Raw genomic sequence first — 27,257 nt, forward strand, 5'->3', positions numbered from 1 at the left:
TTCTAATAGGTACCTGGAATCATTAAATTCATAGAGACACAAAGTAGAATGGTAGTGACTGGGGCCTGGTGGTAGAGCCAAGAGGGAACTTGGTGTTTAATAGTTATAGAGTTTCAGTTTTACAAGATGAAAATGTTCTAGAGCTAGGTGGTCATGATGGCTCATGACATTGTGAATGTAATTAACACTACTCAGCTGTATACATAATAGCTAAGATAGTTGATTTTGTGTTATATATATTTCACCATAATACAGTTTTATTTAAAATGTTCTTTTCTAATTAAGCACATTGGGGAGGTATATTGACTGCATGGGTGTGGTTCTGGCTGAGGGTGTGCTGGGGGCAAGAAGTGTCCTCTTCCAGAGATAAAAAGAACAGGTTCTTGTACCTGCAGGCAGTGGGTCCCTGGGGAAGCAGATGCATGGCCTCCTGCCTTGCTCTTTTCTTTCTCTGTTTCATGCTTACACCTCAAAGCTACCCAAGTACTCATGATTCCTCCCACCTGCTTCTGTGGCGCTGCTGGACTGAATGGATCAGTGCACAGCCACATCCTCTGAGCCCACGCAGATGTTAAATTGAAGACCTCCCATGAGGTGGGGAGGTAGTGTTGGAGTTGGAGCTGGCTGAGAAGCATCATTTAATAATTAGAGGCAGAGAGCTGCAATTCCCTAGGCTGGGATAATAATGGGCTGATGTTTTTGCAAGGAAATTGGGTGCGAGGCAGCTGCTGCTCTGAAGCAGTTCTTTCCTCCCAGAGTAATCTGACCTCAGTGTCTGCAGTGGGAGCTGTGCAGGCAAGGCAGTGTTCAGGGGACGGAACCCCCATGTCCTGGGCTGAGGACTGGAGATGTGAAGGTTTTGTTTCCTTTGTTTTCTTTCCCCCCGATGTGCTGTGTCTGGGCCTGAGAGTGTGTTCTGGATGCCCACCAATTGACAGACAGCCACTGTGGAGGCTGTGAGCACATGACATCATGTCCAGCAGACAATGCTGAGCCAGAATCAGCAGAAAAGAAGTTTTCTGCAGCTGTGTCTGGGGCTAGAGACAGCCACTGAGTGAATTGGGTCTGGGGGCCAAACTGGGCACACACAGAGGACTAGGGACCCGGGGTCTCAGCATCTGAAACATATTACCTTTGGCTCTGCTTTTGACCCAGAATACCTGGAACACAGGATTTCTCCCCCAAGCCTAGGTCTACACTTCTGCTGAGAGTGCTAGGCAGACACCCAAGTAAACACACAGGACCAGCCATTGCTATACTGCTGGGACACTTCTGCTGCCCTGATCTTCCCATTCAGCTCCCCAGGATCAATGTTCTTCCCTATCACTCTCACTGCCTGTTAATTAATTAAAAGGAACTTTTTGACAGAAAAAATTAGGTCAGAAGGCAGCTTGCTGTTACAGTTCTTCATGGTTATTCCTTCTCAATTTCCATGAAGTTCTCTTGGTTTGGGGGTACAGTCATGAAAAGCACAGGAGTCTTATTTCTCCCCTTGTTAAAATAGTTTATAAATTTATTACCTGGACTAAGTTCTGGACATCTGTTGGACAGCACATTGACTGTAGTTAATGGTAATACTGAATGCTTGAAAATTGCTAAGGGAGTAGATTTTACATTTTCTCACCAAAGAAGCTTGATTAGTAAGTAAGGCAATGGATATGGTCATTAGCTGAATTGAATCATTTAGTAATGTACACACATTACTAAATACATTGTATTTTATAAATGTATGTACTTTTTATTTGTCAGTAAATAATAACAAAATTCAAATTGACCAAAAAATCATTTACCAAAAATATGTACATTCTGAGAAAATTTGAAATTTCCAGGAAAGCAAAACCCATATGAATTGCTGACATGATTGGCCCCAGCTCATGTTTGTTTTCTCTGTGCACCTTCTAAGCTGTCACACCTGACCTTGCCACCTGCCTTACCCACTCTGGGCTTGTAGAATGTCCACTGTGCCTGTGGCATCACTGGCCTGAGGCAGTCATTCTGGACCTGGGATTCTGGACACCAGAGCTCAAGCAGAGCCTCTTAAAACTACAAATCCAATATCTTTGAGTGCTAGTGATCTGATGGGATCTTTTATGAGTCCCATCCCTGATCCAGAAACAGAGTCAGGGATGGAAACATGCAGGGTTTGCTCCACTGTTCATGCTGGACTGAGAATTCTCAAATGTGGGTTATGCTTCAGGGAAAACACTAAAGTGTGATGTGGGATAGAGCAGGCTGAAGTATGAATAGAGGCCAGAAATACATTCACAAGACTGGGGTCCTAACTAGGATAAGATATATTCTATACTTGTATAATTATATCAAATTTAACTGTTCATCATGAATAACTAAAGAGAACCAATAAAATAATGTTTTTAAAAAGTGGTTAGGAGAGTAACACACTCTGTCATTACCCCCATGTGAATGGCAGGTCAAATCCTGCCCTGAGATTAGCTGTAGGTAGAGGGAAGGAGAGGAATGGAGGAGAGTGAATGCCGGAGTGCAGGAACAGTGGGCCAGAAATGAGGGGATGTTACCCTGGTAGGAGAAGACAAGCTGTGGCCACCCAGTGCTGCCATTTCCCCCCATAACTTTGCTTAGTGTTGGCGTTATCTGGCTAGCACCATGTTCCTTCCCAGACTTTTAAGAAGGAAAATGAGGAGTGGTATGTGCTGTACTTTGGTGTATGTAGAGCTGCAGGTGAGTGAGCACTGTCTAAGGGCCCTGTGAGAAGATGGGCATGCGGCCCAAGAGGGCCTGATACTGGGGCCTCCCTCTTGTCCCCCAGCTCCCAGGCAGGCTGTTGCCCCATTCAGCTCTCTTGGTTGACTAGTGACTGAGAATTTTTGGAACATCGCTCCTTGTTGGAAAAGTAGGGTCTAATCCCTCATTTCACCATGAGAGTGAACCCTTGGGCCTGAAGAACTGGGGCTGGGCCAGGCTTTGAGCATCTTTGCTATCTCATTCAACCACAGCTTCGCACCTGGGGGATTGTGGAGAGCTTCGAAGAGTACAATTTTCAGAAATGACTTTTTTATTGACTTCTCATAGACATGATTCATGGTCTTTAGAAGCAGTTGCTGCCCAAATAGAGGAGCTTGGAGAAGCCATTGCAGTTTGATGATATTGACTGATAATTGTTTTCAATAATAATTTAATAAACATCTTCCAAAACCTTTTCAGCTTTTGGAATCTTTTCAGCAACTGTTTTTTATAGAATAGTCTAGCCTTCATAGGGTAACTGGGCTTGCCACTTGGACGTGTTATAGGCCAATTTCTCTTGGCAAACCCTGTTGATTATGGTATGTCACTATGACTTATGACAACTAAAGCCACAATCAAGGTTAATCTCAGTGTTTCTTCTCCCATTTTCCCAGTAAACCACGTTCACCTGACTATGTCTGTCTCTCTTTCTCTCTCTCATTTTTTTTTTAGGACAGATTTCTGCGTTCACAAAGATGAGCCGTGCGACACTGTTGGTAAGTTTAGAGTTCAATAATGATGCAAGGAGCTGATATATCCTCAAATTCTTAATTATACCTCCAATCTGAATGAGCTTTCAGTGAGCAAGTTCAGTATTTCCTTTTGGTTCTTTTCTTGTAAATTAGTTAATTGACTTTTTTTTTTCCTGACAAGTTTTGAAGTTGCTTATGGCAGAAGGCATCTAGCTGAAGGGTTACTTAGTAAGATAGGAAAAGTTAAACCAAAGGGGAAGAGCCACTAGCTGCCCTTGGTATCTGCAGTTGGGAGTGCAGTTGACTGTAAGCATCTTGGTCACCAAGGCAAGAGGGAACTCAGTAACACAATTGTCATGAGATAGAAATGTAATGGTTTACATCAATGTTTATAGCAGCTCAATTCACAATAGCTAAACTGTGGAACCAGATGCCATTCAAGAGATGAATGTGTAAATAAACTGTGGTATATATACACAATGCAATATTACTCAGCCTCACAAAAGAATGAAATTACTGCATTTTCAGGTCAATGGATAGAGTTGGAGAATATTACGCTAAGCGAAATAAGCCTATCCTGAAAAACCAAAGGACAAAGAAATGCTTTCCCTGACTTGTAGATGCTGATCCATAGTGGGTTTGGAGTAGGCAAGTTAAGAATGGAGCAACTTTGGATCGGGCAGAGGAGAGGGATGAGAGGGGAGTGGGTATGAAGTGGGAAAGATGGTGGAATGAGATGGTAATTATTACCCTATGTACCTGATGATTGCACGAATGGTGTGACTCTGCATCGTGTACAACCAGAGAAATGAAAAGTTGTGCTCCATTTATGTACAATGAGTCAAAATGCAAACAACAATAACAGCAATAACAAAAGACATGTAGTGGTTTATATTTGCACATGCATTTGATCTTTACTGAGTGCCCGAAGAGTGAAGCATGACCATGTAGTTGTAAGATCAGTCTCCTCTACCAACCCTCGCACAGGCCAGTTGCTTTCTAGACAAACAACACTAATACCAATGTGCAGTGCTGGAAGAACACATTTTTCCTCTTTCCCTTTCTTTTCTCTTCTTTTCTACACCTTCTCCCTCACTTATCATTTTCCTTTCCTCCCCTATTCTCAATGATAAGTGGTTTACTCTTGACTTTTCAGAGCTTTCAAGTGGGAAACACTCTTAGGGTATAGGAATAGAATGCTTGGTTAAGAGAGGAAACACCAACAGCTTTCCAATTTGGTTTGTCATAGCACAAACCTTTACAAACTAGGAGCTCCAAATACTGTATTGCCTAAAGCAAAATCATGACCTGTGCATGCTTCAAATTATAGTAAAACTAAAGGAAAACAGTAGGATGCAAAAATATCTAATATTGTGAAATTTAGATTTTAACAACTTATGCTTCTCATGAAGTCCCAGCTGTAGGTAACCCCAAGTCTTTCCTCTGGCTGTACCACAGATGAGCTGGGCGACCCTGGGCAATCTCTGTTTTGGGTTTCTTAATCTGTCAAATGATCACTTTGGCTTATGTTAAAATCTAACATCTTGTTATCTAAATTTTATTTCATGTATTTGAGTTTACAAAATGATTTTTTTTAACTTCATATATCCTCTAAACACATGGAAGAGCAGGTGTCAAAAAACAACCAATGATCATAAGGCCCTGGGTTCTATCCCCAGTACCACCCAAAGAATAAAACAAAACAATGAATCTGTGCTTTGTTATTTGGGACTGTCTCTGTAATAGAATTAGTAGATAAGCAATGGAAAACATGCTTCACTTGAAGGATAGCTGACACAGGCCTGCTGGTGGGGGGCTGTAGAAATTCTGTGTGTGTGTGTGTGTGTGTGTGTGTGTGTGTGTGTGTGTGTTGACCTCTATCTATTAATAGGGCTGCCAAAGCACATACTAGCCCCAGAAATAGCTGCTGTTTCCCGGGATTCACAGGTGCATTTTGATGGCTGCCAGAGCTCTTTCTGGAAGACACCTCTGCTCTGTGATTCTGCTCCCCTTGCTTAGCTTGGGGAGGCACTTATCCTCACATAGCTCTTGCTCCTACTTCCCGTCTACCCCAAAGACTATGTAGTACACAGAGCCAAGCTTAGGCCTCTGCTCTGTGTCCCCAGAACCTGACTCGGGACTTGAGAGATTCAGTTACTATTGTTGGTTGGTTGATTGAAGGAAGGAATACAGATGAAGGAACTCCAGTTGTTTGTGAACAGTATGCATCTAGTCATATGGTTTTCTTTTATATGATTTGTAGCTAGCTTTTCTTTGAATCTATGAAATACTGTTTTGGTAAAAATCTGCCATTAATTGCAACTTTGTACTGTGTTCAGGCCCCCTGTGGAAGATCAGGCAGCTAGTTCTAAGCAAGCTTCTTTCCTCCTTCTACACCACATCACTGTTCTACTTTTAATAGTTTTCTCAGGCTGCCATAACAAAATACCACACAGACCCATGGTTCGAAAAGAAGTGTACTTCCTCTTAGTACTGGAGGCTGGAGATGCAAGATCCAGGTTTATTTGGTTTCTGGTGAGGTCTCTGTCCTTGGCTTGCAGATGGCCACCTTCTCCTGTGCCCTCACATGGTCATTCCTCTGAATGGGCACCCCTTTTGTGTCTCTCCCTCTTCTATTTTTTTTTTTTCCTTTGCAGTTCTGGGAATCAAACTTAGGGCCTGTTGCATGCTAGGCAAGTGCTCTCCCACTGAGCTACGCCCCACCCTTCCCTCTTCTTGTAAGGACATCATTCACATTGATTAGGCCTCTATCCTTCACCTCGCTTAATCTTAATCACATTTTCAAGGCCCTACCTCTTCATATAGTCACATTGCAAGTTAAGACTTCAGCATATGAATTTTGAGGGAATACAGTTCAGTTCATAGCTCTATTCGTTGACTATTAGCCACATGTTACCAGGGAACATCTGATGTCCTTATGTGGCCTTCTAGCTGCATGTGTCTCATTTCCTAACAAGAAAGTCTTAATTGCAAGGATGGGTGTAATCATTTTTCATTTGACAGCTGATTAGCTGAGATCCGATCCAGCCTGTCTCCTGCTTTTCATTGCATGTTCTCTCTAATACCTCAGTAGTTTTCAACTTTGACAACAACGGAAATGAATCCTCTTTTGAACACAGCTGGACTTATATGGTGTTTTATGAGGAAACATTTATTTTAATGTGTCATAATCATAGTTCACTTTTACATGTTATTAAGTCAGTAAGAACAATGGTGTAATTTAATAAAGATAAAAATTTTGAAAACTAGAGGTATGTCCAGCGTATACCAGTCTCAACATCCAGTTTATATCTGTGTTTATCATTTGTTGAAATTTTGATGCAATTATAGAATCAAAAAATTTTAAAAAGCAGCCAAAATAGTAGAAAAGTCTTTTAATTCTATGGCCCAGCTTCTTCCAGTAGTAACTTTTTGTATTTCTTCAGGGCATTATTGGGACCAGGAAATCAGTGGGTCCAAAGCAATGACTACAAGTGTCACTTGGTAGTCACTCATTTTTGGTATGCTTTTATATATATGGCCAGCTCTCTATATTCGTGGGTTCTCCATTTTCAGATTCAACTAAACATGGATTTAAAATGTTTGCGAAATAAAAAAGGTACTGTGCAAACGTTTTTGTTTTTGTTTTTTTCCTTCCAGTGCTGGGGATTGAACCCAGGGTCAGGGCCTTGCATATGCTGGGCAAATAATATCTCTCAGCTATGTTCCCAGCCTTTGTCATTTTTCCCTAAACAGTAGAGCATAACAACTATTTAGACTTCAATCCCATTGTGTTAGGTATTATAAAACATCTAAAGATGATTTAAAGTATACGGAATTTGCTTAGGTGCAAATACCACACAATTTTATATAAGGGACTTGAGTATCTGCAGAATTATTAACTGAGGAGGTCCTAGAATCAATGCTTCTTCGATACCAAGGAATGGATATAGTTTGAGACATTTATCACATATATAGATTTGCCCATTTGCCCCAACAATCAAGAACAGAGCGACTCCGTCACCTCCATGATACTCCATGCCCCATTAGAGTCACCCCTTCCCTCTCTGACCTTTGAACCCCTGGCAACCATTTTATCTGTATTCCGTCTGTATAATTTTGTCATCCCAATCTCTGATTTAGTATTTCATTTTATTTTGATTGCACAGAATGGAAAAATAATCTGAATCACGTAGATATGTGCTTGCCAATGTGAAGAGACTTTGAAGAGCTGCCTGAAAGCTCAGGATCCAGCTCGAGCCTGAGTTACTGTGTCCTCGTTATACAGAGAATGAAGTATCTATATACTTAGGAGGATCTCAAGGTTGTCAGTGTTGTACAATTTGGTAATAACTGCATTTTTATTTTCTTGTTTTAATAAGGATTTAGTTCCCATGTAATAACGAGCACAAATCTTGATGGGTTTTTAAATTTGTGCCTGTATTCTTTTTTGTTTATCTTATATTAATTGCGATAGTTTTAAAGTAGTGTTTTGAATTCTGTTTTAATCTGTGGCTTTTTTATGTAGTGGTAAAATATGCTGATACATTTTAGCTGTGGAATGTCCCCCAAATGCCATGTCTTGAGACTTGAACCCCGACTTGATGCTATTGTAGGATGGTGGAATCTTTAAGAGGTAGGGTATGCTGTGGAGTTGTAGGTGATTGGGAAAATGCCCTCAAAGGGGATTGTGGGACCTCTGTCTCTTCTATGCACATGGATTCTTTCTCCCTTACTTCCTGGCTACCCATGAGGTAAGTAGCTTCTTCTGCCATGTGCTCCCACCATGATATGCTGCCTCACCTCAGACCCAAAAGCAATGGAGCCAACCAACCATGGACTGAAACCTCCAAAACTGTGAGCCAAAGTACACCTTTCTCTCTTATGAGTTGATTATCTCAGGTGTTTTTGTTTTGTTTTTATAGTCATGGAATACTAACACATACATAACATAAAATTGTCCCAGATGGTTACATTTTTAAACATTTAGTTCTGTAGTATTCAGTACATTCACATTGTTGTGCAATCATGTGCCTGCGCTCTTGAAATCTCTACTCAGAGTAAGATGTAGGATGTTACTCATCCTTCAGAAGGTTCTATCATGCCACCCGCTAGTCAGTGTTCTCCCCAAGGGTAACCTATTGTATTTTAATTACTATTTTAAAAGTAGTTTAAAACATAATTCAAAATTAAATTTAAGTGATGCATTGGAAGAATTTCTGAGGTACTGAATGGACTTTAGGGTTCCATGAAAAATACTTTCCTTCTCCTTTGCCCAATCTATACCAGCCCATTTTATCAGTCTGGATTCTTGATGATAAGGAATGAGTGAGAGTAAAAGGAGAATTTATCCAGGCTGGGAAACCAGCCTTGAAACACAAACAGCACCTGAGGACATCCAGAAAGGTGAGTTCACAGACACCATGTAGAGATTGGTGGGAGGGCCTGCTTGATTTATGTATCACTGTGACTGTGTTGGATGGCCTCGGTCTGCCTCTCCCCATTCCCACCTGCATTGGGTAGAGCCAGGCTCTTACTCTTTGGGCTTCCATAGGCAATGACGCCTCTCACAAAGAATACGTGTGTGTGTGGGGGGGGGGGTGTGTGGGTGGGTGGTTGGAGGATCCCCCAAAAGAACAGTGCATCAGCCAGGGGGAAGGATGGATGCTAGACAGTCCAGAATGGCCAATGTGCACTACACCCTGACCTTTGGTAAAGATAGAATGATAAGGCTTAACATCTTGGGACTCAAAGTGGTCCTACTGATGGAGGCAAAGGTGGAGTTTTCTGACCCCCTTGGTGTAGAGGCCTCACCAATCTCCTCCATAGTGGGTGAGACTTGATTGAGCAGATGAATGGACATGTTTTTTAAAAATAATACCAGAAGGGCTCTCTTTCCTTTCCTCCCAGCTCTGCCAGGGGTTTCTTGGGCCTCTTTGGAAGAGGAAGGACAGCCGGTATAACACCTTAGGGGTTCTGCTGATTTTTACTTTGGAGAAGAACATACCAGGAGAAAAGGCAACTTGTAAGATAGAAGGATCTGGAGAAGCAGACATCCATCCTTAGTAGAAATCACTGGTTCCCTTAGTGAGAGGACATTTCAGTCTTCGTCCTTGTGGGGTGTGAACTTTTCCTCTGTTGAATTGCTTTATCCAGAATGATTTGCTTTCAGGCCACAATTATTAGGTAGACACTGTCTTGGAGAGGTGAGAGAATGGGGTCAAGGAAGCAGTGGGACTCTGGATCCTTGGCCTCCCTTCACTCTCCTCTTCCCAACACCCAAGCAGCTACCGGTCTCTACTGCCTACTGACCAGACAGATGTCTGAGGTTCAGTCAGGGGACATGGGGCATTGGTCTTACTCTTATCCCTGACTGAGCCTTGATGACTTTTTGATAGCCCAAATGGAGCTAGAATTTATTTTTTCCCTTGCTTTGATTCATAATTCTTTTAATGAATGGAAAATATTCTCTTTTGCACCCAAGTATAGGGGAGGGGTAATCTTATACAAAGGATGATATATTCTGCAGTCATGTGTAAAGCCACATTAATGCAGCTGAGGGCCTACACACCTGGTCTGTGCTCCAGGGCCCTGTTGCTGTGTCTCACTTTGAACTTGGGTGGGAGGACCCCTTCCCCGTGTCGCTCACAGCTTTCATGCCACATGCTTTCATAGCTCTGGGTGGGTTGAGGGGGGCTGCAGAGGTAGGACCACCAATCTCTAAGCAGCAAGTTCATCTGTGAAGGAGAAATGAGGGCATGTGTGTGGGCACAGCAGGTGAAAGAAAAGAATATCTCCAACTAGGACCATGGCGTTTGGGAATGAAGCTTCAATTTCTGAAGTGTGTTTCAGACCAGCCCAACATGAAACCAGGAGCCCAAAGGAGCTGGGGAATCCTGAGAGGTTGGGAGACTGGACAGTTGACACTATCATAATGCCAGGACCCTTGGAATTTTATTCATTGATCGTGTTAGCGAGGAAGAGCAGCTGTGAGCTGTGTAATGTCAGAATTTAGTGTCAGAATTGAGGGCTCTGGAGTGATTGGAATGCCACTTTGTATGCATAAAAACAAACATGGCAAAATTTATCCATTTGGTTCCTGTACTTTTCTCTCCGTCATTGTGGGGCCATTTGCTTATCACCACTCTGGAGCCCTCACTTAAAAGCTCCTGGGGAAATCTGTATGGGTGAGCCTCTGCTCCTTGGCACTGTGGTGGGATAGCTAAGTCTTCTTTCTGTTACTTGATGGTTTTTGAATTGTCAAAAAGAGGCGTTGAAAGTTCTGTTTGCTGAGTGGGGCTGGAAAGTGCATCTGGTGTGCTGTAGAACAGTTTTGCTATAAGGCTAAGCTTTAGTTTCTCTATTTCTGGGGACTTTCTTTTTTTTTTTTTAATAATATTTTATTGTTGGTTGTTCAAAACATTACATAGTTCTTAATACACCATATTTCACAGATTGATTCAAGTGGGTTATGAACTCCCATTTTTACCCCGTATACAGATTGCTGTGTCACATCAGTTACATTTCCATTGATTTATAAATTGCCTTTCTAGTGACTGATGTATTCTGCTGTCTATCCCATTCTCCACTATCCCCCCTCCCCTCCCCTCCCCTCCCCTTCTCTCTCTCCACCCCCTCTACTATAAATCGTTTCTTCCACTTATATAATTTTTATCCTATTCCTCCTTTCCTCTTATATGTAATTGTGTATAACCCTGAGGCTCACCTTCCAATTCCATTCTGGGGACTTTCTTATTTGCTTTGTTGTCCCTTGTAACCCCATAGAAGTCAAGTTTCTATTGTGCTTCAAAATTATGGTTAGAAATACAAATGATCTTCGACTTTTACTAGTTCATCTTATAATTTTTTGGTTTTAAAATGGTGTGAAAGTGATATGCATCCAGTATAAATCACACTTGAGGTTTTCAGTCTTTTTTTTCCCTGGGCTAGTGATACATGGTTCAGTCCTCTCTGGTGATGGTGGGCAGCTCCCAGTTGGCTGCGTCATCCTGAGGGGAAACTCATTGTAAGCAAGGGCAGCCCAGCACACCGCAGAGAGTCACTCACGTCCCCTCACTGCAGTGTGCTGTGTTGCTAAGCTAGGATGTTTGCTGAGTTAGGGGTTTTAAAGGCATTTGGGGTATTTTTAACTTACAAGGGGTTTATCTGCATGTAACCCCATTAAAAGTTGAGGAGCATCTGTGTACAGTCTTAAGGAATTGCCGCCAACGGGAAATACTTCTTCAAATGACTAAGTTCTGGTGTGTCAGTCTCTTCCTCATAATCCGTCCCATTTTGGCACCATGGATGTGTCTCAGTTTCAGGCGGATCCTCAACATGTCATTTGTCTACGCTAAGAAGTTACAAAGATTAAGGCTTAATACTTAATTACATATTAGTTGTCCCAATCAGAAAACCTGTGATCTCTTAGCAAATTCATCTGTTTGTCATAAGTTCTGTTGGTATTTATAATTATGCTTTTGACCATATTCTCTGCTTTTTCAGAGGTTTTATGAAAGCTTTCAATTTGGGGAATAAAATATGAGTGCCTCTGGCCATCAGGGTGTTTTGGCAAGCTCTGCCTTCCTCATCATACCATACAAAAATAGATTGTCCACTTAAAATGAGTTTGGAAAGTAGCATTCTGTCAATTTTAGGGTATTGCATCCTACAAATCCAGCTTGGATTTCTTAGGTAATAGAGTTGCTGGGAAAGAAAAATGTATATACTTCAATACATTGGTTTATTCTCCCACATATTTACCTTTAAATGATAGAAATGTTTTCTCAAAAATGTCAATGAAATTGTCTGGGTATTGGACAGGGTCTTCTAAGATACTCTCGATGGCTGTCCTATGCAAAGCTTGAAGATAGAGACTGGGGTGAATAAAAATGTAAATGACTGTATACTTGTGTATAGGCCTATACTCATTCAGTATGCCTGGGTGCGTGTGTCCACATGGAAGTGTGCACTGTTTCCAGTACTAGAAGTTCTGATTAGGCTTCACCTGTGCCTATAAATTCTGTGAGTTCTCTACTAGTCCTTATAAGAACCTATTGAAAAGACCTATTGCCCTGGCAGCTACACAAGAAGATGCCTCTGTGGCATCTCATGTTGGAACTCGGCTGGAAGTCCATGGCTGAAATCACTTGCCCCAGGGGAACAGATTCAACTTGTCTAGTTCCTCCTGCCAAAGTCTCATCTGAGGTTATGTAATGCTTGGACTACATTAGAAAATGGTGAAAATATGGTAGGTATGCCTGGGATCAAATTCTACCTGCCTTTTGGAGGGGTGGAACCAAGATTTAGTTGGAACTAGACAAAGACTGATGCAACACGTGACCATGCCTGATTGCCTTTTGGGATAGAAACTAGGAGGGCTGAAAACATGGAGAAACTCACCATTCAGGGTGTCCAGCCATGGATCTCCTATGCAGGCATGGCATCCCTTTGAACAGGCAGCCAGGAAAGTGGGTGCCACCCTGAGGGTAGCAGGTGAGAGTGGCAAGCTGCTCAGCTTGCAAGAGGACTCTAAAACCAATATCCCTTCCGTGTCAGTAGCTGCTAACTACATGTGATACCAGTGACACTGGTTTATCACCCTCTCATTCTCTGCTGAGTCTTGTGTGACAATGGCAGAGGGAGTGTCTATTATTCCTTTGATGTTTCCATTCCTCATGGCCAGAGGAACACTTTAGGATTAGCTTGGAATTAAGTCCCATTCTTCATCTTGTCAGAGCACAGCTCTTATTCTAGTCATGTGGTTCTGAGTCACTCCTGATCCTTATAAGGTTTGTTAGAAACAAACAAACAAAAACCCTCTCCAAATAGAAGGAGGGGGGTGCAGTAGCAGAAATGGGAAACCAGGCTGTATGAGATGCCTGTCCTGTGAGAGGGAAGAAGCCAGAGGAATGTGCAGAAAAGGTACAGTGACCAGGGACCATCACTGCGTTCCTTCAGAAAAAAGACTCCAGCCTCCTTGGAGGAAACCCAGGACAGCTCAGGCTGGTAGCTGAGGAAGGGCTTCCAACACACTTTTCTGGGTAGTGGCCCTCTAGACCCCTTTGACCACTTGTAGGGTCCCATCATCACCACAGCCAAGGCTGAGCCCATTCTCAGGATCCGATCATTGGAAGAGGGACAGGCAAGGCCTAGTGCTATGGTCTGAGCACTGACTCTGCAGTTACATCTGGGTTCACCTTTTGTTTCCGTAGTGTTCTCATGTAACTGACCTAATTTTTCTGGTTCTTTTATCTGTAAAATGGGCATGGTAATACCTAGAATTACTAAGAGGGCTAACAGAGGGGACTGGATACAATCAATAACATGGCTGTTGTCAAAACCAGAAAATAACAAATGTTGGTAAGGGCGTTGAGAAATGGGAACCCTCATACACTGCTGGTGAGAATGTTAAATGGTGCATCTGCTGTGGAAAACAGTAGAGCAGTTCCTCAAATTAATACACGATATAGGAGTTCTACTTGTGGGTACGTACCCAAAAGAAGTGAAAGCAGAGACTTGAACAGATATTTTGTGCACACATCTCCATAGCAACGTTATTCCCAATTGCCAAAAGATGGACACAACGCAAGTGTCCACTGACTGAGGAGTGGATAAATAAGATGTGCTATAAAAAGGTGCTATAATAAAATGTACAGTAGAACGTTATTGAACTTTTGAATGTTATAAGAACATTCTGACACATGCTGCAACATGGATGAACTTAAAGGACATTCTGCTAAGGAAACAAGCCAGTCACATCAGGGCAAATACCGAGTGATTCTCCTTATATGAGGGACCTACAGTAAATTATTCAAAGGTATAGAAACAAAAAAGAATGGAGTTGTTGTTTAGTGGCTATGGAGTTTAAGTTTGACAAGGTGAAAACTGGTGGACGGATGGTGGTTGTAGTGCACCACAGCGTGGGTGCTCTTAGTTCTGCTGAGCTACATAGGTGCTGAAAGTGGTTAAGAGGGTAAATTTTTATGTTATATGTAGCTTACCACATTTTTTTTTTCTTTGAAAAATGAGATGGAAGAAGGAGATGTGTTAGTCAGCTTTTCTTCTTTGTGACCAAAATACCTGACAAGAACGATATAAGAGGATAAAAAGTTTTGGATCTCACTCCATGGTGAGATCTCACTCCATGGTGTGCTCACTAATCCATTGCTCTGAGCCTGAGGGAAGGCAGAACATCATGGTAGGAGTGTGTGGTAGAGGATAGCTGCTTAGCTCATGGCAGCTGGGAAGGGGAAAGAGAGGGAGTGAGACAGGCCATCAGCCCAGGGAAAAGATAAAACCCTCCCTCCAGGGCAGGCCCCAGTGATCTACTTCCTCCAATTAGGTCCCATCCCCCAGTAGCCCACCAGCTATCAAGTGATGAGGTCAGAGCCCCCACGATTCAATCATTGCCTAATATCTGAACTGTGCTGCATTGGGGACCATGCTCTTGGCATATGAGAGCTTTGGGGGACATTTTTAGATCTACAGCACAACAGGGCAAAATTGGAATTTGACTCTCTAGCACTGCTGAGATATTTCACCCTGGAAAAATGGTCAGGATGAGAGAAGAATGTTCCTGAGGGAAGGGGTCCTCCTTGGCTGGGAAGGACATACCTGGTGTTGGGCCCTGGGAAGGACATACCTGAAGTATGGGCAGGGCAGGAAGGGGAAGAGTAGGAGCCTGTGCAGGATGGGAGAGGCTCTAGGTGTGAGTGAGTAGGACAGGATGAAGAGAGAAGATGCATTGTCAGAAGTGTGGCTGGTTTGCTGGATTAGGTCCCCTTTTAATGTTCTGAAGGTCAAGAAAACCTTTGCTGATTTCCTTTTTGGTTGCTAGGCTGTGCTGCTTTGGCTTAGACTCCAGAGCTAGATTGGACCATGTGGGTGCTGAGACTTCAGTTACTGTTGATATTTTTGGCCTATGGACAGGCCTCATTTGCATCTGGCAATAAACTCACCACTTGAGTAGAGCCAAGAGTTCATTTTCCCAACTGACTGCTCAACTGTTGCACTCCTGGTGTGGAGAGCTGGGGTCAGTCAACTGAAGCCATTGCAGTGCTTGAAATTAACCACAGGGTCAGTGCTTTAGTGACCCTGCAGAGTAGAACTGCAGTGTTTGTTTGTAGCTTGCATATTTCAGACAGTTCACCAGGCTCCTGTGGTCTTTGTGAGTTCATTAAATTGAAGAGTCCTCAAATCTCCCTTGTGAAATTGAAAGTTGGCTCTTGAGTTTTTTAACCTCAATTTCTACAGATATGCGGCTTAAGAAATTAGAGTGCTGCAGGAAGGAGAGTCTGTTGTCGGGGCAGAGATGGATCCAGCCTGGCTATTATTTAGGGCTTCAGTTCAAGCAATCTTTGGAATTACTGGCATAGATGACTGGGATCAGAAGTTCCTCACAAGTTTTGTATTGGGGGAGGGGCTGCCTGATTGATATACAGAAACCAGCTGAGTCATGGTCAGGAGAGGGCTGGGCCACGGTCACGATCTGCCATTGACATGGTCAGAGGTGTTATGGTAGAGCCTCTTAGCTGATATCTACAGGCATTTTTTTTTTTCCTCCATGGGTGATTAAATTTCCCAGCCTTGCTAGCAATGGCCAAGAGACTGCTTTCTGTCCAGTGGAATGGGATTGGAAGTGACATGTGCTATTTCTTGCCCTGGCCTGTGCAAATCTCCTGTGAATGGTGCTTGGATCTCTTTCTTCATTGACTGACTGGCCAAGGCCATCCAAGGATTTAGCAGCCACAGTCCCCCAAACATTGGCTGTTATGTGAGGGAGAGGACAAGTGTGTCAAGGCACCTAGATTTGGGGTTTTGCTTGAGACAGCACTTAGCTTCAATGATCAGAAATGCTGAATTCTGAGGATCTACAAGATCCTGCTCTTTTGGTGCTCTGTCTGAGGTCTCAAAGCTGTGAAAACTTTCCTCTTGTTTGGCAGCAACCCCCACTCCCTGCCCCCAGGGTGTGGTAAAGCCAGAGTCTTGAGTGATTTTTTTGTTTTTTAAGCAAAGAATTAAAAAGCCATCTTGGACCTGTAAAGGAGGAAAACTTAACTGTTTTTTTTTTCCCCCTTCTATTCATTTTAAGTTCATTGGCTGGGGCCCTGCAAATCATACTGACAAAAAAAATTCTCCAGGTTAACAAGAGAAAAAAACCCAGAAATATAGTGTGTGCATGACACACAGGAGTGTTCAGTGATGAGAAACCCAAGGGGATGCTCAGAACTTGGGCTTATGAGTATCTTACCAAAGGAACAGTGAACGTTGCGAGGTGACTAGACAAAGGAAAAGGATTAGGGATTTCTAGAGTGACAAGTTGTGGGAAGGTAAATGTATGAGGGAATTTATGAAAGAGAGGGCCAGCTAATGAAGTTTATCATCAGATTCCTATTGTGCCCTGCCTAGGCTGGTACAGGCCTATAGTTGCCTCTGATCATTAGCATTATTCCTTTGTGGAGTTGGTGGAAATGGGAGGGGACATCTTTATAAATTTATATTGTGCTTTTTGGCAAATAGAGGGAAGGCAGACACCTAACTTTCTTGTATCTGTTTCGTCTCGAGAACAGTTCTTCCTTCAGTGGCTGGGATGAGGTCATTCGGAGGTAACACATGTCCTTGTCTTCCCTTTTCTCAGCCATGCTCTCCCTTCTCTCCACAATGCCAAGCAGATCAGGGAACCTGGTGGCTCTTATCCATGCATGGATAAGATGCCAGCTCTAGAACCCTTCTCTGGGGTTCCCTCCTTCAACACTAGAGAGAGGCCCCTTCAACTTGTTCCCATGCAGAGTAGCCTCTTCTTGCTCCTCGTACCCTCATGTCCCTTGTTATATACCTGATAAAATCAATTTTAAAAGAAGAAAGGTTTACTTTGGCTTATGGATTTAGAGGTTTCAGTCCATGACTGGTTGTCTCTGTTATTTTGGGGTCTGTGACAAGACAGAACATAATGGTGGGGACTGCTTGGTGGAACAAAGCTGCTTACCTCATGGAGCCAGGACCAATATTGCCTGTAAGAACATGCCTCCACTGACCTCACTTCCTTCTACTAGCCCCATCTTCTAAAGGTTTCCATCATCTTCCAAGAGTGCAGTAGGCTGGGAACCAAGCCTTTGGGGTACATTTAAGATCCAGACCATAAGAGACATCAACATAGTTCAGCATCTCACATGCCTACTACTGGTACTAAGATCCAAGCTTTCTTTAAAACTTGGCTTTGGAGAGTTGAAGAGCTTTGCTACCAATCACTCTGTAGTAAATAAAGAGAGATCCCAGACAGCCCTTCTGATTTTCCCGTCTTGGTGAAATTGAGAACAGCTACTCTGTATTGAGAACTTCATTGTTTTAATTCATTGAGTCCTCACAACTTTGAGGAGGTGCTTTTATTATTTCCATTTTACAACTGGGGAAAATGAAATTGATGACTTTCCCAGAGGCACAAAACTTGTAAGGAGAGAGCCTTGATTTGACCCCAGAAAGTTCATTTCTAGTCTTTTCTACCCTGCCTTTTAATAACCTTTTTAGTGAGTTATTTATATTAGTTAGGTTTTTGTCTTTTTGACTAAAATACCTGACAAGGACAACTTAGAGGAGGAAAGGTTTATTTGGGCTCATGTTTTCTGAGGTTCAGTCCACAGTGGGCTGACTCGATTGCCTTGGGCCCACGATGAGACAGAACAACACAGTAGAAGGGTGTGGTGGAGAGAACCTATTCTGTACATGGGTCTCTGGGGGACTTGATAAGAGATAAAGAGAAAAAGTAGGAGAGTAGGCAGTTGGTGGGGGTGGACTTGAAATTTTAGCTATAGTGGGCAAAGGCTTTTCTGAGAAAATATTTGAAAATCAGACTTCATTTGTAACACTTTTCGCAGGCCAGGGCTTATAGAAGTGCTGAGATTACCTATCTGATACAAATCTCTATGAGCAAAGGAAGGGTCCCTTCAGTGAAGAGTCAAGCTGTTCCATAGTGGGAGCAAGCAGGGTGCCTCCTAGGCCCACACCATCTTTGCTTCCTTTAGGCAGGATTCCTAGCTTCTGAGCCATAATCAGGTCTGGGTCTTAGTTCTCCCACTCTGGTATACTTGGCCTTGGGAGAGTTACTTACCACACTCAGTGGTCATTGTGTAATAAGGTATCTTGAAGGTTGTGTGAGAACATTCCTTTGAAACCCCTAATGCAAGGGGACTGGTCTGTGAATCTTGTCCTTGCTTCCTTTCAGCCTGTTCCAGGACATCATGCCCATCCTTTTTCACTTTGTTGCTTGTAGATCCCATAGGAAGGGCACTAGAATTTGCCCTAGGCAGTCAGCTCAGAGCTGAGACATCCCAGATGAGGGTCTTCCTTTGGGTGAAGGCAGGAAACTAAGAATCCAAAAGGCAGTTCAGGCAGAGGAAAACTTAATAACTGACCTGAATTAGAGATGGTAGTAGAGCTGGTCACTAGGGATAGTGGATATTTGTGATTATTAGGATACCGTCTATCATCACTGAATCAGATTTTCCCCAAATGTTCTGCTGCCTTATCAGATTTTCCATAAACTTGGTGTTAATCTTTAAGAGAGGCAGTGGTGGTTTTGAGCACAGCCACTGCTGTCACCCTGTCTAGTTCCAATCCCAGTCCTGCTGTCTACAGTGGGGCCCTGAGTTATTCTCTTTCCCTTTGGTTTCAGTTTCATAATCTGTAGAATAGAGGCCTTGGGAATTCCTATGTCATGTGGTGGTTGTGAGAAGGAAATAAGGTCCTGTAAGTAAAGGGGCCTAGAACTATAATAAATGTCCCAGCAAGGTTGGCTCTGTTATCCTGGTTTCAGAATCCGCCCCCCAACCTCAGGTGCCAGAGCCCTGGAAGTCCTCTGTGGTGGTGGATAAAAGAGATGCTTGAAGGTAATGGCTGTCAAAGGGTAATCCCAGGCCACAGCATCAGCAATATCTGGGCAGGTACTAGAAATGCATGGTCTTGGTTGCCTCTAGGGACTTTTGCATTAAAATCTCTGGGGCCTTGTCCAGCTCTCTGTGCATTCACAAGCTCTCTGGGGACTCTGATGCCCACTTAATTTTGAGAGACACTGATCTAAGTCTTCTAAGTCCTTCTCCAAAGAAAAAAGAGACATTAACTCGTGTGTGTGCATGTGTGTTTTAGGGGTAGCAACCTGAACTGACATGTTCAGGAAAGCCAGGTGCCAATAGATACATCCAAAAAGCCAGGAGGGGACTGGGGCATAGCTATGGTTAAAGTACTTTGCTAGCATGCCTCAAACCCTGGAATTCAATCCCCAACACCTCCAAACAAAAACCAAATAACCAGGAGGGGAGCACTGGGGAGCCCCTTGCCTGTCCAGAGCAGTTCTGACTTCCTTTCCAACGTAGACACTTAGAAGTGGCTTTTCTGGCAAATGGAATCCTGCTCACGTCCCTGCTGACAGAAGAATGCATTGTTGAATGATTTTCTTTCTCTTGCCTCCCTCCAACCCCTGCAAGACTCTCCACATCTTCTCCTATTGCTGTAGCAGGAGGTACTGCCATAAAGTGTCCGTTGCAGCCCAGGTGTTCTTGTACAGTCCAGGGCTCTTTTCCCAGGCATTGAAGATTGTTATTCCATAAAAATGATTAGCTTCATTCATTCATTCCTTTTGCCAAAGCCAGTTGAACAGAACACTTCCTCCCTCAGGTTCCTAATGCTTTTCTCTTGTTTGATTTCATAATATTCCAGATACTTTCTATTGTCTCCTGTACCCCATGGTTACAAAATCAAACAGGACAAAACAGCTGTGCATGGGCGGTTGAGGGGGTGCCTCAGGGGCAGCCAGGATGGCCCGTCCCTCTCCACCTTGGCTCAGCTGCTGATTAAATGGAAGGGTTCCCGGAGAGGCTCCAGCAGCAGGGCGGCTGGGGAGTCCCTAGGGCCAGCCTCAGGGCCAGTTGCAGCATTTCCTGTGCCACAGAGCTCTGACTGCCAAGATAAACATGAGGTTTGAGATAAAGTTAAAACCCCAGGAGGTTTTCATCTTGGAAAAGAACCTTTTAAGACAGTCACTGTGTTGGGCCAAGGAGTTGTATTCCCCACATCCCACTGCGCACACCCTGTGTGTGAAAGTCGGAAGGAACTGGGGACGCAGGAACAATGGCTAGGGTCAAGGAGACACAGGTAAGAAGCAGCTGAAGAAGGGGCTCCTAGGAGCAGGCTGGGTCTTCTCTTTACCAGTGTGTGACCTTGGACTGTGACCTTCATCTACCTTGTTCTTGTGGGTGGAATTGCTACAGGACTCCTAATGTCAGGCAGTGTTGTAGGGATTAAGTATGAAACCAGCGTAAAGCATTAGCCCACTACCTTCCTGCCTCATGGAAAAGGGTAACTGAGTTTTATGAGCTATTTAGCAGTCAATAGCTCTTCTACCATCTTAATTTCTGAAGGTGCCTGATCCACACTTCTAATCTGCCAGCAATTCCTGCCCACTAGACCTAAAAAATATACTCTTAATCTTCTTTTTCCACATCTGTCATTCCCTCTGATCTAAGTTACCATCTTCCAGGTAACCTCACCTCCACATGGCCTCCTTGAAAGCCCTTTCTTTCATGACAACCAGAGAGAGGATCACTTTCAGAAACTTGAAGGTCGAATGTTTTCTCTCCGATGCAAAGGGATAGAGTAAAATAAAGGAAAGGAGGAGGGAAGGATAAGATAACATAAAAAAACCCATAAATTAATAGATGAGCAAAAGAAGTCTGGAGGAAAGAGAATGGAAGAGGGGAGGGCAAAGGGGGGGATCATGAACTGAAATTGATTTCCATGCATGTGTGAGTTTGTCAGCATGAACCCCTCCACTACGTATAACTCTAAAGCTCTAAGAATACGAAGAATACGAAGAAATCAAAAATTATAAATCTGATTATGTAAGTTCTTTGCTCAAAGTCCTCCAGTGGCTTTCTAATGCACCTAGGATACAACCCACAGACCTAGAGGGCCTCAAGTGCTCGTGGCCACGACTCCTTGCTGTCTTCCCCTAGTACTCATGTCCTTGCCCACCTGTGCCAGCCATACTGGCCTCTCCTTGGACCTCCCCCATTGAGCTCACCTCTGTCTTGAGGCCTGGCCCTCATGGTTATGGTGTGGTCCCCCCATAGCCCAGTGGCTTATTCTTTCCCTTCCTTCAGGTCTCTATTCAAGTAGCATCAGATCAGAGAGGCAGGAGCAGCCTTTCCGCTTCCTTCTCAGTGATCGTTACCAGAAGCTCACTTACCTGCCTATTTATCTCCGTGATGGAGACACAAGCCTGTGAGGGCCCTTCTTTATCTTCCTGTCCCTTACTGTATTCCTAGCAACTACAAGTGGTAGTGATTTTTATTTTATAAAACATCAATTAAAGCATATTTCTTCAATAGAGAAATATGTCTGTTGCTTATGGTTTGGATCTTACCTGTCCTCCAAAGACCTGTATGTTAAGGTCTGAGTTGTCAGCCTGTCATGCTTTAGGAGGTGGGGCCTAGTGGGAGGAAGTTAGGTCATTTGGAACATGCCAAGGGGATATGAAACTTGGACCTCTCTCTTTGCTTCCTGGCAGCCATGTAGTGAATAGTCCTCTTACATGTGTTCCCACCATGATGTACTGTGCCACTGTAGACCTAAAGCAACAGGACCCAGCAACCATGGAGATTTTTATAATCTGAAACTGTGAGCCAAAATAATAAACCTTTTTTTTCCTCATAAGTTGATTTATTTCACATATTTGTTACAGTAATGGAAAGCTGACTAAAACACCTATCTACCTTATAATGTTGTTTGTTGAGATTAAGGGCTCAGGTCACATTACTAGGAACATTTCAGATCCGTTTATGACTCAAGCTTACCATTTTACAAAAAGATGACCAATAACTCTCCAAGGAGTTAGTCTTCTGTTCTTTTCAATATTGTTTTTTCTATCTGCGCAAAGGGACTTCAGATTCATCTGAGACGATGGGCTTTGGAGATTAAGAATGGTGCTCTTTCACTGGGGTGGAATGTGAGGGGGGGCCCCTTTGCCCATGAGACCAATCAGTTGAATAGGTATGTGCTACCTCAGATATAGATCTCAAAATGCACACAACACAGTGTCTGCACAGAGAACTGTTGTGAGGATAAAGTGAAATGAAGCATTGAGCTGTCCAGCATGTACCAAAAGTCCAAGCCACTCTTGCTACTCAGGAAAGGGGCTCCGAGAGATCAAGTAACTTGTCCTGCTACACAGAGAGGAAGAGCTCTGCTTTGGTCCCATGCAGTCCTCCATGACGGCCAAGGCACGGCCTGCATTGCTGTGAAAAGTGGGCTGGATACAACTGACCAAGCATCTCTGACCCCTCAGTATGTTTTTGATTAAGAAGGAAGCAAGCTCCTTGGAAGAGCCTATGATCTCACTGTATGACTTGCTGTTAGTCTAGAAATACCTGAGTTCATTCCATATCCAGCACTATTTCCATCCCCTCAAGCTTCCTGGGCCCACAAATGGGTACACACCCAGGACCCGAAGCTCACCTCTGACCTCGGGAAGGAGTGGGAACTGGGGACACTGAAATTGGCCATAGAGAGAAGGCATCCTCTCTCCCTGACTCCACACTGCAGGCAGGAGAACTAACCAGGCGAATTGGCTTCCAGTACTGTGACAGGGTTATGCTGATTCTCCTGAGGGAAATTCTACATTCTGCGGTTTGTAATGAAGTCTGGAGCCGCCTCGGGCCAGGTACCCTCAACCCAACCCAATTTCCCTGCCTATTTTGTTCTGGATGTAAAATTTCTTCGTGACTTCAGCTGACAATTCTAAGACAATCCACATGGGGCCAAGTTCACCTTGATTCATTTTGTTAATCTGTTATGTTCTAGAATAAGTATAATTTATAATTAAGGTGAAGGTTCAGGAATTAGGCGTGGACACTGAGAAAGGAACAGGATGCCAAAGATTTATTCTATGTCTGTGCTCAGCCCCAGTTGGGCTCAAAGAAAGAAAAATGATGAGGAATGACTAAACATCATCGAGTCCTCCTGAGGATGACTGTGCGATTACATAATACAATCATAGAAGAACCCGGGGCCAGGAAATATGCACTCAAATTTCAGAAGGAAGGATCAGACAATAAGATCTACTGAGTTTGGGAAGAGCCCTCAGGCGACCAGTCAAGAAAGCAATTCCAAACCATCCCCTGCCCTAAAATAGCCTTGGGCATGCTAGGGAATTACAGAGTACAGTATCAGCTTTCTAATTCCAAAGAAGGGCTCACTGATGTAACTTACAAAAATTACAAGTGGTCAGTGGAGATCAGTTACTGGCCCAGATTCTCCTCTCTCCTCTCTACTGGGACAGAGCATGAGAAGTGCCACACATTCCTATGAGAAGGTGATTATCATCTGCGGAGTTCCAGTGGCTGATTTATGAAATAAGAAGCTTAGGCACACTGGGAAATATCTTTAATGAAATGAAAATTAGCTGGAGAGTTAGATGCAAGGATCATTGCCAAGAGACATTACATTGAAGCCTGAATTAAACTTTCCATTGGATTATCTGATGATAAGTAGTTGTGTGCCTTTGGGGTTTTATTGTCTTTGATAAATGGCATGAGTTCAGAATTTAAAGCAATATAGGCCATAACATAACACAGTTCTGGAAATAATGAGGCACGCCATCGCTAGATACAAAGCACTGAAATTACCCTGATGGAAGTATTTATTTTAAAGACTTTTAAGGATTATTTTCCCCCAGGATGTGCAAGCTCTCCATCTGCATTCTAACAGGCAGGGTTTCCAAGTTCACAATTCCTTTTGGTGCCAACAGAGTTTTCAACACCAAGAGGAAAGGGTGGCTGCCTTCCAAGACCTACCTTGCTATGTTTCTAATCCCTCTGCTTCCTCCCCCATGGACCATTCTTGTCCCTGGGCTGCAGGGAGACAGTGATGTTTTCCTAATTGGGTCCCCAGGCAGAATTAGAACACCTGTGTCCGGAGGTGTTTGATATAAACAATGGACTTTGCTTCTCTTGCTAAGATATATTTATTTCCGTCCGTGTGTGGGTGTATAAATCTATTTTTGTAATTATCTTTCTTCCAAGCATTATTGTTACCCATGAAGCATCTTCATTTAAACAATAAAGGCTCATATTCAAAATTCAGTTCTCACAAAGATTTTTTTCAACATATTATTTTTAGTTGTAGGTAAGTGGACACAATACCTTTATTTTATTTATTTATATGTGGTGCTGAGGATCGAACCCAGGGCCTCACACATACTAGGTGAGCGCGCTACCACTGAGCCACAACCCCTCCCCTCTCACTAAGCTTTTGCTGAGTAAATGAAACTAAAAGTCATGTTAAATATTAGTCGTTCCCATGGTAACAGTAGCCAGGACCAAGACAGACTTACATGGATGCCCTCGGACAGTTAGTCTTTATCTTTCAGGAGCTTATGGCCAATATGCTGTTGCCATTTGTAGACTATCCCAAACTCAACCCATTTGCTGTGCCCATTGGTCATCTCTGGATCCACTGCTGGCCCCAGATTCATCCCCTCTGGTGGGTTTGGCATCAGCTCCTGGGCATCCCTGGCATGGAATATTTCTCTTCCAACTCTGTACCAACATCTGGAGAAAGTTACACATGAGGCTCTGTTAGGGTTTAGCCTGCCCTCAGTCCTGGACGCTTGTCCGACGGACTGTGTGGAATTTAGAGATCACTCTGAGGGCACGATGAACAATGTGGCCCATGAGGGTGGACTGAGTGCCCCATGGATGTGATCTGGGATGTATTTGTGCTCTTCATCTGTTTTCTCAGTTAAAATGCTTTGGTTATCTTTACAGGTCTAACTTTGGTTCTGTTTATGCTGGCTTGGCCAAAGAGCTTCTAGAACTTCAGCAAGGCCTAGGTGGTTGGATGTGGGAGCAAAGGGAGTTGGAGCCGATTGATATGCTGCCAGCCTGTCTGCCTGAGCCTGTGAAGGAGGCTGGCACAGTTGTGTTTTCCCCATGTTGGTTGTTTCAGGTGACTTTGTGCTATAGTCACATGCAAGTCAAGGGAGCTGTGTTGGCTTCTTGTCTGAGCCTTGTGTCCACCTGCTCACTGTATACCACCATCTCAAAACAGTGTTCTTTGCCTTTATTTTCTTTTCTTCAGAGGAAGAACAGATGGAGAAGAAGGTCAGATGGAGAGAGCTTTGTACTTGGTTCTGCTGGGACTCTGAAGGGTGCTCAGCAGCTTCATCTACCAGGTGGCCCTCTCTGGAGTATTAAATGCTTCCGTGTGGTCAACATAGGGTAGACTATGTCCACAGCAGGCCAAGGAACCAGGACCTGATCAATTAGCAGGAACAGCCTTGCTGTGGTTCTCAGTTCATAGAGATCCTTCTGCTCCTGTGAAGTCAGTGTCCTAGTAAACAGGCAGGCTTGCCACTTGATAGAGTAAAAAGCACCGAAATGCAAGTGACTGTCCCATGGAACAGGACAACACATTCATAAGGCAGGAGTTTGCGAGGGAAGGAATCAGCCAGTCTCACGTTTCAGGGCAGAATATAAATCAGTGGGCTACGGAGGCTGGCTGACAGCCATCTCTTCCATCAACACTGGGAGTGGGTGGGGAGAGTACTTAGGAGGTAGAGGGTTTTATGCCCTGAATCCATCTTTCATATCTTATTCTCAAGCTGTTGTGCTGCAGAGGACTTAAGACTGCTTGGGCTCCTCATTGGTGACCTACTGTGTTGGAGTCTTTGAGGGCTAATCCATACTAGCCATCTTCCCCTACTAAGCTTGAGAAGCCATAGAGAGTCGCAGTGTCAGCCCTACTGCTGATGAAGATGATTGGAAAAGGAGGTCTGGATGATAATGTTGTACCTGAGAATTATTCATTTCTCTCTGAAATTCTAGCTTCTCATCCCACAGTCATCACAGACGGTGCTGTGGGTGAGGGTTCCACCCACAGCGTGAGGGCAGGCAGTGATGCGAGTGGGAAGCCTGCTGCAGGGCTCCGTCTTCCTGCAGGCAAGCAGGGAGAAGAGATGGCCTAGTGAGCAGGCCAGTGCCTCCCCAGACTGCCAGCCAGACAGGTCACCTCATGCCTCTTGGCAGAGCATTCCTGTAGCTGAGCTCTTTCCATGTGGAAACACGAGGGACTGAGAATTCAGATTCTATAAGAACGTGCTGAGCGTGGTGCTCAGAGTTGCATGCCTTGGTCAGTTTGTATCTGTTGGATGGTTTCCTGTGGCCTCTCATGTCCAGATATCCATTCAGGCCGGGCCAGTGTCCTCAGTTTACCCTGAATGTACTCTGTTCATTCTCACCTTTGTGCCTTTCTCCTCTTTTTGGGCAAGTCTGTCTTACAAGAATCCATTCATGTACTTACTACTTATCTTTATTCTCTTTTCTGTTGCTATAAGAAAATATCTGAGACCAGTTAATTTATAAACAATGGAGATTTATTTGGGCTCACTGTTCTGGAGGCTGGGAAGTCTAAGAGTATGGCTCTGGCATCTGGTGAGGGCCTTCTTGCTGCCTCAGAACATGGCGGAGGGCATCGTAGGGCAAGATGAAATAAACATGCTTGCTCAGGTCTTTCTTCTTCTTCTTCTTATAAAGTCACTAATACCATCATGGAGGACCCACCCTCATGACCTTATCTAACCCTAATTACTCTACTTTATAGAGTCCCCATCTTGAAATACTAGTAACTTATGAATCTGAGAATTAAGGTTTTAACACATAAGCTTTTGATGGACACAATAAAACCATAGCACTAATTAGTATTGAATTCAGTCGTGTTCATGAGCACCTGCTGATGCTGTGTCAGGCTTTTGGTATG

General features: G+C 43.7%; 1 protein-coding gene across 2 annotated transcripts in view; it reads left to right on the forward strand.

Annotated features, from left to right (window-relative positions):
- The window catches only part of ADAMTS17 (ADAM metallopeptidase with thrombospondin type 1 motif 17), a 366,835-nt gene that overhangs the window by 98,563 nt on the left and 241,015 nt on the right, over window positions 1-27,257 (forward strand). For both annotated transcript variants that reach the window (XM_081292254.1, XM_081292253.1), the window contains exon 7: window positions 3,433-3,476. In XM_081292254.1, the coding sequence (XP_081148380.1) occupies window positions 3,433-3,476 (44 nt within the window). The remainder of the gene's footprint in view (window positions 1-3,432; window positions 3,477-27,257) is intronic.

Source organism: Spermophilus citellus (genome assembly GCF_964194105.1).
Source record: "Spermophilus citellus genome assembly, chromosome: 4".
NCBI classification, from domain to species: Eukaryota; Metazoa; Chordata; class Mammalia; order Rodentia; family Sciuridae; genus Spermophilus; species Spermophilus citellus.